The sequence below is a fragment of the Patagioenas fasciata genome, chromosome 1 (genome assembly GCF_037038585.1).
Source record: "Patagioenas fasciata isolate bPatFas1 chromosome 1, bPatFas1.hap1, whole genome shotgun sequence".
Lineage (NCBI taxonomy): Eukaryota > Metazoa > Chordata > Aves > Columbiformes > Columbidae > Patagioenas > Patagioenas fasciata.
The window spans coordinates 56,771,262-56,783,816 of NC_092520.1; the positions used below are offsets into that span (position 1 = coordinate 56,771,262).

A 12,555-nucleotide genomic window follows, 5' to 3' on the forward strand; every position below is an offset into this window, starting at 1 on the left:
ATCAAGCATGTCCTGGAGCAAACTGGAAACAGAGCTAGGGTCTCCCCGTCATTACTCATTTTTATTGGAACATGCTGCTTGATTTATTTTTTTTTTTCTAAGTCTGGAATGTTTTCAAGATTATTGGACTAGAACTTAAGTGGTAATTTATGTACTCATCCTGATAAAGCTGACATAAAATGTTCCCTATAAATGCTGACAAACTTATGCATTATAATTAGTTGTAAAAAAAATCAAAATATTATACTGCAATAGCTGTGAAAAACTGAGATTATATTATGAATCTCTTGCCTGCTGTGGCATGAAATCTAGTTCTTGCATAAGTCCTCCTCTCCTTTTAAAGTTCTAATACTGAAAAGCCCACCATTGCTGCAATTTCAGGCTGAGAAGCACAGAACTTTGTGATCTTACTGGCAGAATCAAGGAACAGAAGAGACATGAAATTACAATAGGATAAAATCACCATAAAGTCTAAATCCTAACAGAGGTTAAAAATTGGCTGAGGAAGGGAATGAAATTCTGTGTAACCTCATCTAGGTGTTCCTTCTCCAGTGGGGGGATTGGACTAGATGATCTTTTGAGGTCCCTTCCAATCCCTAACATTCTGTAATTCTGTGACAGGAAAGCAAAGAGGCATCAGCATACGGGATGTGAGCCTTCAATTACAAAGGAAAGCATCTCCTATGACAAATCTAGATTAACCAGATGACTTTGTGTGAGTATTTTATTTTAAGTGTTTTTAAAATTGAACAGGCTCAGAGACATAAGCAAATGACAACAAGAGCAACTGATACAGAATGACAATGTTATTTACATATGGCACTTTTCTCAGAAGAGGGGGCTGTTTCTTAATTTAGAAAAGAGTTTGGGCTCTGCTCTGCTCTCAAGATGCAGAAAATCAAAAAGCTTCCAAAGAATGACTGTGCATGAAATGGCAAGAAATATAGCTAAAGATAACACAGGATATGACCATAATCCAAACATGTTCTAAGATACAATTATTATATTAAGAGGTGAAAAGTAAGGTTTTTGGTTGTTCTTCAAGGTAAACTTGATAGGAGATGATATTTCTCTCAGGCCCTTCAACCAGCAGAGTTTTTTCGACACGTGTGTTTTGTGTTAAATGAGTAACTGACAGTGATCCTACAGTATTTCAAGTGGATTAGTGGAAGCAATACATTCAAATTTTTTAGAGAGAATGAAGATCATACTTTGCCAGAATCCTGAATCATTTTGACATTTTCAGATCCAAATTTGTCAGAGTAGAGCTTTTGTAGTCTTTGGGAAATTTCTGAGAGAGGTGTGAGTTTGGGCTCTTTATAGATATATTCCTTTCCATCTTCATCCTCAAAGAACCCCTGAAAAAAAACAAAGTAATCAAAATCTTGGGAAAAAGAGCACACAGGGCAATGATTAAAATGAACGTAATGGGTGTGGTTCAAAGCAAATATAAACATTTAACATCAGGATTCAAGCAAATGTAAATAAAGGGAAATCAAAATCTAAATAAAAAGGTTTCCTAAGAGGATTAAAAAAATAAAGACAGAAAAATGTAATTATCTACTACAGAATGAGCGAAATATAATGGAAACACACAGTTAATATTGTAAAGGTTTATTGTAATTTGATGGTGTGCCAAGCCTTTGAGATAACTTTTCTTCACTTTTATTTAAAAGTGAACTTTTTGCACTGTTTCACTTGCCAAAACAGAATTTTTGTTGCCCAACAGGACTAGTCGATTCACAAGTAAGTATTGGCAATGGTTTACACAAAAATAATCTGAGAAAATTCTTTATCTAGTAATAAAAAATTACAGAAAATTAATTGATAGCAAAAATAATTTTATGTTCTTCTATACTGGCACATACTTCTTTATTTTTATTACATAAAGCATTTGTTTTAAAATCATAACTAAATGTAATATAGAGCACATGGAAAGTGAAACAGGTCACTGGTTTAAAACAACAAGCCATGTCTGACTTCATGTTTGAAATCAGAAAATAAATATTTTTGTCATAAACGCAACAGACAAAATAGAAAAGCACAACATATCATGTATAAACACAGGCTAGATTGACAAAAATACCCACATCAAACTAAGGTGAAATGCAGTAATTTTTACTGCATTGCTTGCTTTGTAAGCAGTTACTGTAATTACCTCAACATCTGTTTCACTGTCTGTAAACTGGTATTGCTATAAAGTTATAAAAGACAACAGAATACATGTGAAGTTATACTGCTCAGAGTATTTTACAATTCTCCATGCTCAGCTGAACAATTAGCAACTGGGCTATGCGCGTAGAAAGTGTATTACTTGACACTACTTGCGTGACACCGAACTGATACAGATGCATTCTAGACGTATATTAGAAGATGTGAAGCTGTCCAACACACAGCCAGCACTTTTGTTCGAAGCATGCAATACTGATGCAGAGAAGAGAGTGATTTGCTCTCTAAATGGAATTTAATGTTATTTTTTGAATTGCAATGGCTATTGACGCATACTGATCTAAGAAGCAGCCTTGCAAACCACATTGTAGCACTACAGATGTTAAGTCAATACATGGCTACGAACTGACGGTATAGAAAACTTACCGCTGCCTTAAGGTAGTAAACAAAAGAAGAAAAAGAAAAAAAAAGGCAAAAAATTTACTGAGGAAAATAAGGAAGAACTGCATTGGAATTGATAAATGTTTTAAACTAAATTATTGCTGGTGTTTGTTTCTTACAGACCACATTTCTTGTGCTTTTTATGTCATGGTATCAATATAGATGATGAAATGTTATATATTGTAAAATAAATTCAGGTTTTTCTTACTTCATAGAGCAGACAAATGAAAGTTAAATAAATACTCACCTGTCCAAAGAATGCTACCCTGAAATAAGTTCCCAGCAGCCTCTTGCCTGTATGCATAACTTCTGTTACTTTACTGTATGCTCGATGAAGAGTGTCATACAAATGAGCAAGCCTCTAAAAATAAAAGCAAACAATAATGGGGTAAAAGAATAACATAGAACTTTCCCATCTTAAAACAACAATGAATGATATCCTTGTAGTTACTAACTAAAAAGATTGTTTCATTGAACAGTAGTAATAGGTTTAGCACTTGTATCAGAATGACAATATGCAAGATTAATTTTTATTATTTATATTTAAAGAAAAACATTTTATTTACAATTAAGCAAAAATTTCAACGTATTGATATTTCAGTTACAATTTTAAAACTGTTGTTCTGCTATGTACTATGTGTCATGCAGTTAGACTAGAAAAATGGGGATTTTTTCTTTCTTGCTTATATTTACTTATGATTAATTTAGTACCTCAAAATCTCTCCGTTTTTCATAAATGGGAATGATAAGTTTATATATGTCAGCAATGAGTTCATAGCGTTCTGCCTTCCAGAGTCCATCAGCACACTGCTCCAACAATTCCATCAGCACATCCTAGATTTGGATACACATTTGAAAAAGTAAAACAATCCAGTGTTCACAAGAAGCATGGCAAATAATTACACCAAAGTTCTTTCCAAAGAAAAGAGAGACCTTGCCTCAAAACAAAATTATCTACACATAGTTATTTGAATTATTGTGGCAATAAAAAATTGCTAAAAGGAAAGAAAGCAGAATAGTCTGAGTGTACATGCGTACTCTTTGTATTTACATGGAAGAGTGTTTTTCTTTTAGATACTCCTGACCTCTGGAGTCTACAAATAACACCTGTATAAGAACCCAAGCTTCTCTTACCTTGTAACATGTTTTTTCCCCACAAGTGTTGTTCCCTTTTTTTTTTTTTTAGTTTTGCAGAGAGAACATTTATTTTAAAAAGGCAGCTATACACGCACTTGACTGTAATGCTTTTGAAGGAAACTACCAAATAAATTACATCAACAAGAAAACAAAAAGATAAAATATCAAAACCTGTACTCAGAAGTAATTATCTAGGTACAAGGCTTTGTTGGGTTTAATCCTAATACTCTCACAGCAGAAAGACAGTTATTTAACATTAAGTAAGAACTATGGTTACCTGTACATTAAAATAGAAGCATGCATTTTGCATTAGTCACATCATAATGTATAGTCCATTCCTTCAGCTTGTCATACTACTTTATTTTCCACAGATTTAATTTCTACTTCAATAAGTGCAGCAAAACTAAGATAACATTATTACTTTGCTGTATTTTTCATAAATTCAAAATTACCTGGCTATCTCCATTAACTGAATTATCACAATGTTACTGATACTACGGAACAGCCTAGAGCTCCTGTGATGAAGCTGTCATATACGTGGTCACCGTTTGAGTGTGACAGAACCACCATGAAGAAGCCCATTCCCATCCCTATACTCTGAGACATCTTGGTTTTCTTCAAAGCGCTGAAGCTCCAAGAGCCTCCGCAAGAATCCCAGTCTGAGATTGAGAGGTGTCAGAAGACATGACATTTCTACTTCTTGAGAACTTCTGGTACCACTCTTCCACTGCAGTGGTAAAGCCAGAAAACGAAATAACTCATCCTTAGAAGGGATAAAACCGAGAGCAAAAAAAGACTGAAAAAATACTACCCTTATTCTTGTGCTGCAATGGTCCCTAAAACAGCCCATCTTCTCCCCCAGTCATTATGGGGCTGTACAAGCTCCCCAGTATCTCTACCCTCAGCAACCAGGTGGGGAGAACTGAAAGACCAGTGTCACTGGTGGACCACGAGGACACTCTGTCCACCACCACCATTTCATGACAAGGATCTTAACTCAGACACCAGAGGGCAGCCAAATGCAGCAAAACAGCAAAATTTTGTTTGCACACAGGAAAAAAAACACCTAAAGAGCAAAAGCTTCGTGTGAGAGCTGACGGGAGAGAGGAAAAGACAACAACATGTCCGTGTCACCTGTCGCAGTGCTTATCCTTCCTCCTGTCTGTTTTGTTTTTTTCCATATATCCAACAAGAGTTCTCCCTGCAACCTCTAAGAATGGCCTCTTACTCCTATTATGCACCTCTTCTAAGAGTCTGGCTCTTCCCCAAACCACCTTAGTAACCTGGACTTTTCCCAGTTTGTTGATATCTCCCTTGACTTTGAGGGGGCAGCAAAACAAATCTTTATTTTTTTTTCACCTGGCTAGTTTCGGAAATAAGTCAGGGTAACCGTGGCCTGAGAGATAATTATTTTAAAGTAAGAATTAAATTGAAAATAAAAAAAATAATCATTTTTTTCAACTGAGAAGCAACATAAAGTCTTAAGAAAAACTTCATTTAATTAGGAAGACTTTATGTAAACTGGAGAATATAAAAGACGTTTTGCTCCTTTTAGAAACACGGAGGGATCTCCCTCCAACCCCCTATACTTGTAATTATTCTTTTGGAGATTTAAGTCTACAGCAATGAGCATCCAGGGAGATCTCAAGTTTTAAGAAAGAAATTCCACACAACTCTTGTTATCATGTACAGAAGGAATCCCCATCAGAGTACTGTTTTGCTCAGCAATGGTACAGTCCAGCTTGAAATAGATGTTTCTGCTTTCTGATTTCTCTACCCAACTGATCTGGTACATGATTTTTTTTTTTCTTCTTAGACTAATATAGTTTTGCTTACACAAGAACATAATAAGAAAGCACCTCATATATGAATATGTTCCTATCCAGGAAGTAACCTGTTTTGAAGTACTTCTGTAAAATATCAGTCATCGTAATTTATCCATGATTTTCAGTCTACTAAAACAAACCAGTTCTTCCCTATTATTACTGTTCCTGGGGTGAACTAGAGAAGTTATCTGAAAAATAGTAACTTTTTTCAATATTTAATCAGCTAGACCAGTACACGGTTAAGTTTAAAAAAGGTTGCATGCAGAGAAAAATGAAATTTGGCAACATTTGATCCCTCTGCAAGCTCCGTAGGGTTATAATTTCACTCTTGGCTTACTTCCATTCCATGGATATACTGAGAAATGGAAATAAATTCATGTAGGGTTCAACGACCTAGAAAAAGCAGTGTAGTCTTTTTGCAGGAAGTGCCTATTTAGAAAAAAATAAAGGCATTCCAATTTAAAAAATACAAAAGAATGCAGCTCTGACAAATGGTTTGTCAGGTAGACACTGACCAGAATTTCTAACTAAAGTTTCCGTCAACTGTAGTCACTAGAAACCCACTTCTTGGCTCACTTAGAACAGCTTAAGTTTTGCTTTGAGTAACATGCTAAATTCCATGCTGGATCAGGGGAATCATTGATGTAAAGATTATAGCACATAAATTGAAACAAAACAAAAAAAATCTATCTGCTATTGAATGCCTTTGGAAAGAAAAAGAAGTAATTCCAACTCCTGCCTTCCCCGTGTCAAGTCAATAATTTTTGTCTTAAAACTATAGAGCAAAGCAGTAAGTAAGGAGTAAAACACATGTACCCAAGGCCTAAATCCAGGCTTAAACCACTAAGTCTTTTATCTGCTCCTCCTAAATCCATTCATACAGCCACAATTTGCAGAGTTAAGTAATTTTTGTCATACACCTTTGCCATATAAAAAACAAAACAAAAAACCAAAAACATTTCTGTTGTACAATTATGCTTATACACCAGGGGCTTTTTCCAACACAGCTCGTACAAGTAGTGGTCTGTCCCTCCCCCACCTATACTAGCAAACACATAGTGTAGACGTAGCTCTTCGTGAGCAAGTTATTAATCATCTTTTCATATAGTAAAATTTGCTGCAGAACCAGCACAAACGGATCAGCAAAGATACAAGGAGTGAAACTTAAGCCAGAAAAACAAACATTGATGCAAGTCTGGTGTCAGTAAGACCAGTTTCATTGTTATGGCATATTTGCTTAGGGAAAATGTAAACCAGCAAAAAGAAGTGAACACATTTTCATGGTGGATGGTGTTGTAACAATCTCAATACAAGTCAGTTTAAAAACAAAAAACAGGTCTTTTAAACTCTAATAAATAAGCCACGTTAGTGTTCATCCTGTCAACTAACTTAAAAATATGTTTTACTTATTCTTATGCCAGTAGTGGTGTTGAGTTGATGTGCTAGTGCTGTATTTAAAATATATGTAAACAGTAAATTCTCTAAAGCTGGGACAGCTCACAGAAAATTTTATTTTGGTTTCAGAATAAGAATAGTGGCTAAGAAAACAATTGTAATATCCATCATACTAGTCAGCCTCCGGATTGAAAGACAAAACTTGGAAAAACAAACAGCACTTCATTGTGCATCAATTCTAATACCCATGTGTTTACTTACTTCATTGAAGTGAACATCTTGCATTCCAACATCCTCCATCATTGAAGCCTCTTCATCTATATTAGGTGTGATTACTCTGAAAGCAGTACAACCTTGCCTAAACATCCCTATCATTGAAAAAGGAAAACAGACAAATTCACTTTTCTCCACCAGGATAACATTAGGCCATTTTGTGATGCTGGATAAGGCAGAAGCCATATTTAAATATACTTATCATGAAATTAACAAATAAATAAAACACACCTGGTCTCCCACTGCGTGATTAGAACACTAGAGCTCAGATTCCTATGTAAGTATAAACAGGTTTTCAAAAACATCACAAATGTTAATATCTGGGCTCTTACTTACTGAGCATCTAAAAACCTGTACGAATTTATTTTGACTTCTCTGGCAATGCCAGGTTTCCCTATATGCAGTGAGAGACTACTTGTTGCAACAAGAATATTCACTGCTAAGTTAGCTTTAGAAAGGGTCTGACTTCAGCTCTTGTGTAAAATTAAAGTTTTTACTTTCCTAAAGTTCCTACTTTACTTTCATCTGACATGCTGCCCCTTAGACGTGCAAGTATGTTCTTAAATATGTGAGTATGCCATTTGGTTAGGTCAGAATCTTTCCCTTGGTGAACACTGAAATGCCTACAACTTCCTCACGGAAACTACTGCCTTTCCTAAACCATAATGAAAAAAAACCTCCACACATTACAGTAAGGTTTCAAAATCATACCTTTTCTTGTGAGATATTCTGCAACCAGTGCTGCTACATGGACATAGCACATTGCCGCCTAAAACAGAAATAGTAAAAATCTTACAATTATAATGGAACTGCTAAAAAGAAGGTATACAAAAGCTCTCCCCTGAGGTAATTTCTTTGTTTTTTGTTTCTGCTGCTTTGCAGGAGATGTCCTGTAAGTAGTGTAAGGATTCTCCACCTCGTGTATGTCAAACAATAACTATGCGAGAGCACTCAGTTTTCACCCAAGCATGGACAGCAGGACAGAACAAGAGTGACAATGGATCACAGATTGCAAGGTAAGAATGCCATGATATATTAAAAACCAGGAAAATCTCTTTTAGGGGTGTATTTTAAGTGTTATGTGAAACAAAAGAGCTATTAATTATTCTACTCAGCATTTGATCATTCTTCTGTTAAGCTGTTCTGTCTGCCTTTTGGCTCCAGATCAAGAAAAATGTAGGAAAAAAATGGTGACAGATCATATGAAAGGAGCAAAAGATAAAGAGGAGAGATCTGACCTATGAAGGGAATTTGAAGGAATTCGGTTGGTATAGTATGGAAAACAGGAGAAAAAGAAGAGGGACATAGCCTTCAAATATTTGAGATGCCTTCTGAAGCTGACACTGATCATTTTTCTCCACAGAAAGAGGAGAAAAAAGATTCAAGATTCTTCTTTTACTAAAAAGGTTTAGGCTTCCAGCAAACTGTTATTCTAACTGTAAGTCACAGTTCAACAGTTTACAGGTGGAGGCTACAGAATGTCAGGACACTGGGGTTGAAGGGAAAAAGTGTATCTGTCAGAAATTCTCTCTAAGTCATACTTAGTGTGATGTTGGTCTTGGTGATTTACAAACGTTCTCATCTAGCCATATAGTCGAAGACTGTTTTTAACCAAAAAATGAAAAACAGAACTGAAAAGGACTAAACCAGCTTGTTTTTTCAGAGAGCAGATGATGTTTCCTTCAAAATACAAGCTAATAACAGAGTGTTGTATATGCCTTCTGCATTGCCACCATATAGAAAAAAAATTCTAGTACTAAGACATAAGAAAGACAGCAGCTGTTGTTTCTTGGAGATAGTTACTTGCTGACACGATGCTAAGTTTAACAGACATATTTATGAAATTCAGTGATGTGATACGTGATTTACTTTCAAACGAAACAAACTTTCAGAAAGAGACAAAATTCAAAATTCTGTATGCTGATAAAATACTTGCATCAAGACATCTCAAATCCCCACTCCCAACTCTCCCTTTTGCTAGAATTAACTATTTTAAGAGCATGGTAAAATCATACGGCTTTCTTTTTTCCAACAAAAAAAATTGCAATTCGTCAATTTTAAGAACATTAGGAGTTTTTTTAGTAAGTAATCTGGAATTGAATCAAGCTAATTCTCTAATGGCAACTGGAGATGAATTCAAGGAGTGGTGCTATGAGTTTTAGCAACTGATAACAAAGATATTTTAAAGTAGAAGGTCTGAGTCTTACATGGCTTGCACTGAGCATTCCTGGCTTAGTAGCATGTCAGCTACAGTAGTTAAACATATACCTTACACTAGTAATCAGAAGTCACTTATAAATGTACTTGGGTAGGACAAAAAACCCCAAACTTATCAGTCCTTCAAACGGATCTACTAACAATCCAAAATTTACTAAAAATGTTTACCGTATTACACACTAACAACTAGATATAGCACATTCAGTTTCAAGAAAGATAAGCTTAAGCTTATTACAAAGCCAAAATAAAGTCTGTTTTGCATTGTTTTTTTTTTTTTTCCTCTTACCTCAGAAAGATCTCCATTTTTAACATGGATCCTTGCCATGCTGTCTAACCATGTCTTCCTTAATTCAGGTGTACTAGCATAAGACTTTGCCAAACTGTACTGAAGGTCTACAAGCATTTCAGGATCATTCTCATGCTCCTTCATCTGAGCCGTAGCCATCAGTACTGTACGAATCCGTTTTGTTAAATCCTTAACATCAGAGGGGAATGTAGTGTGCTAAAGCATGGAAAAGTCAGGTTAATGACTAGCTTTTTCTTTTTTTTTTTTTCAAAACAGAAGTTGAAACGTAAATGCAAAAGACACTTTGAAAGAGTTTTCAAGCATATTTTGTACTGTATGGAAAGAATAAAAACAGACCTTTATAATTCTGTCGTTGTTGGCACAATTATTGATGATGGAAAGAGACTGCTGAAATCTAGTTCCTCCAATTCCAACAACATCAGCAATTAACTGGCTTACTGAAATAATTACCTTGACAGAAACAAATGTCTTGTTAGCGCATATTTAATGAAATACCCTTGAGATGTACCTATGAAACAATCACAAAGGAAGTTTTGTTCTTTTTAATTGAAAGATTATTTCCTTAATTTAAATTATATTTGATTTTTTTTTTTTTCCTGAAAATTACTTGTAAGTAACACTGGCAAGAAAAAGCAAGCTCATGAACATGGAATGCAGAAGCATCCTCTGGTCTCAAGCCTAATTGCTAGGTGAACTTAGCCAGAAGCCATAAATGTAGTAAACTATTGTTCCTGACTTTCTATGTATTCGTTTTATTTTAGCCTTTTAGGTGCTTCTGCTGCATTCTTTTCTTCTTCAGATGCAACAGGGTATGCTGTTTAACAATCAAAAGAACATCTACAAACCAGAACATTTGCTACTCACACATATGAATTATTCCCTACAAAGCACAAGGCCATTGAATTGTATTTCCTACTACTGAACATACTTTTATTGCCATCTTCTTACTTTTAGAATAGTTCCAGCCTTGCTGAATCAAAAATTACTTTTATGTCTTTATCTGACAGGGCTTTGCACACTGATATGCAATTGTACATCTACAAATACAGGCAATCCAATATCTAAAAAACACGGAAAAAAGAAAAATAAAGTATACTAACTTGCAGATGCGTCCTAACAAAAGACTTCTTCCCTGTGTAATCAAAATTATTTCTCATTAAGAAGTACAGTAACTGTGAAGCTTCAGTACGAATTGAACTCAATTTGGAATTACAATACTTCAGAATTTCATAGCATAGTGCTGAACACATATCAGCTCTACCTTCATAAAAGGTAGAAGGAAACTGAGGAAAAAGCAGAGAAGAAGTTATTAATTAAAATTAGCTTCAGTTCCTGATAAAATAAGCATGTCAAGAAAAACATTAATATATTAACATTCTCAAACTCTAGAAAAAAAATAGTTGTAGTTCACAACACAGACCGATTTTTACAGAAATTCAAAGGACAATTACTTCACACTGTTAGGATCAGGTCAATCCTTATTCACCAACTTTAATTTGGGAGTTTCGTTCTTAAACTTTTACATACTATATTGTTAACTATAGAATTGGATAAGTACTTGAAGATTAATTACTTTAAAACTTCTCACCTTAAAAATAAGAGCTCTTAAAGCAATGAAGACATTTTTCAATGATGTTTCAGACTGGTTCTTTTGAAGGAAGCAGAGGTATACATAAAATACTTTCTTCATCAGCGGATTATGCCCATGATCAGTCAGTAGTTGATTCTTTAAATTGATAGTGAGAATTTAGAAGTTTTATACAGTGATACGCTTATAGTATTCTAAGAACATACACAGATCATTCAAAAGCAGGAAATTTAAGAAAATAATCTGCATAGTATTACCAAGACATTTCATAATACAAACATATCTGAATTTTAATTTGATATTTCTAACGGTTCATTAATCTTTCTTATAAACAAAGTCTTGGCTTCTGAATACTTATAGAACATGATTGTTTTTAATAGCTGTTAGTTAAATCAATTGCTATTAACAGTTGAGAGGTACGCTCAAACTATTAACACACTTTGGTTACATCTGGCTTTAGAAGCTCAAACAGTGGAATGTTCTTACAGCAGTACCTCTACTACAATGCTCTCAGACAGACTGCCCTCAAACCAACCCCCCACCCACTCACCCTCTTTCATTACTATCCTAGAACTAGAACTGAAAGGGTTCATAAGGATGAAGATGTCAGTTAGTTTTCAGAGTTTTACCTGCATCAATATTGTAAAGCTCGTTCTGAGGCATGCAACACACAAGGTTACTCTTGATTTCTGTATCACCAACAGCTGCCTTCCCTTCAAACAACTTTTTAACACCTGGTCTCCTTCAATTCCTATAGCACAGGTACTGGCCATGCATCTGCTTTTAACAGTTCATATCGGTTTTGTTTTGCCATGGGGACCTGTTTTCTCCCTTTGTCCCCTGAGCATATGCATGCGGTTCCTATAGGACTTGGACAAAACAAGGTCTCTCCTCTTCTAAAACACTAAAAGAGATTAATCAATTCAGGGGCTGCTCGATCCAGTCCAGGATGTCCAGAACTGAGAGGATCATGTTAAGTACTGCTCCCTCTGACTCCACTGGTCCTCCAACACCATTCTACATTCTTGTGCCTTCTACAACTCCCCTTGCACACTCCACTTGTCCTTGTCATTACTACCAAATAGCACGCTGTAAGGCAGCTCCATTAATATCTCAAGTAAGTTTTAAGGTAATATTAACTCAAATAATCTAGTTTAATTTTTTTTTAAAAAAAGGTGCTCGAGGCCTAGTATAGTCCTGGG

General features: G+C 35.2%; 1 protein-coding gene across 11 annotated transcripts in view; it reads right to left on the bottom strand.

Moving 5' to 3' along the window:
- Positions 1-12,555, bottom strand: part of DOCK9 (dedicator of cytokinesis 9) — a 125,091-nt gene that overhangs the window by 9,400 nt on the left and 103,136 nt on the right. For all 11 annotated transcript variants that reach the window (XM_065829721.2, XM_065829727.2, XM_065829726.2 and 8 more), the window contains 9 exons: positions 11,354-11,491; positions 10,866-11,048; positions 10,102-10,215; positions 9,745-9,960; positions 7,953-8,010; positions 7,230-7,336; positions 3,322-3,444; positions 2,858-2,971; positions 1,212-1,358 (listed from right to left, as the gene is read on the bottom strand). In XM_065829721.2, the coding sequence (XP_065685793.2) occupies positions 1,212-1,358; positions 2,858-2,971; positions 3,322-3,444; positions 7,230-7,336; positions 7,953-8,010; positions 9,745-9,960; positions 10,102-10,215; positions 10,866-11,048; positions 11,354-11,491 (1,200 nt within the window). The remainder of the gene's footprint in view (positions 1-1,211; positions 1,359-2,857; positions 2,972-3,321; positions 3,445-7,229; positions 7,337-7,952; positions 8,011-9,744; positions 9,961-10,101; positions 10,216-10,865; positions 11,049-11,353; positions 11,492-12,555) is intronic.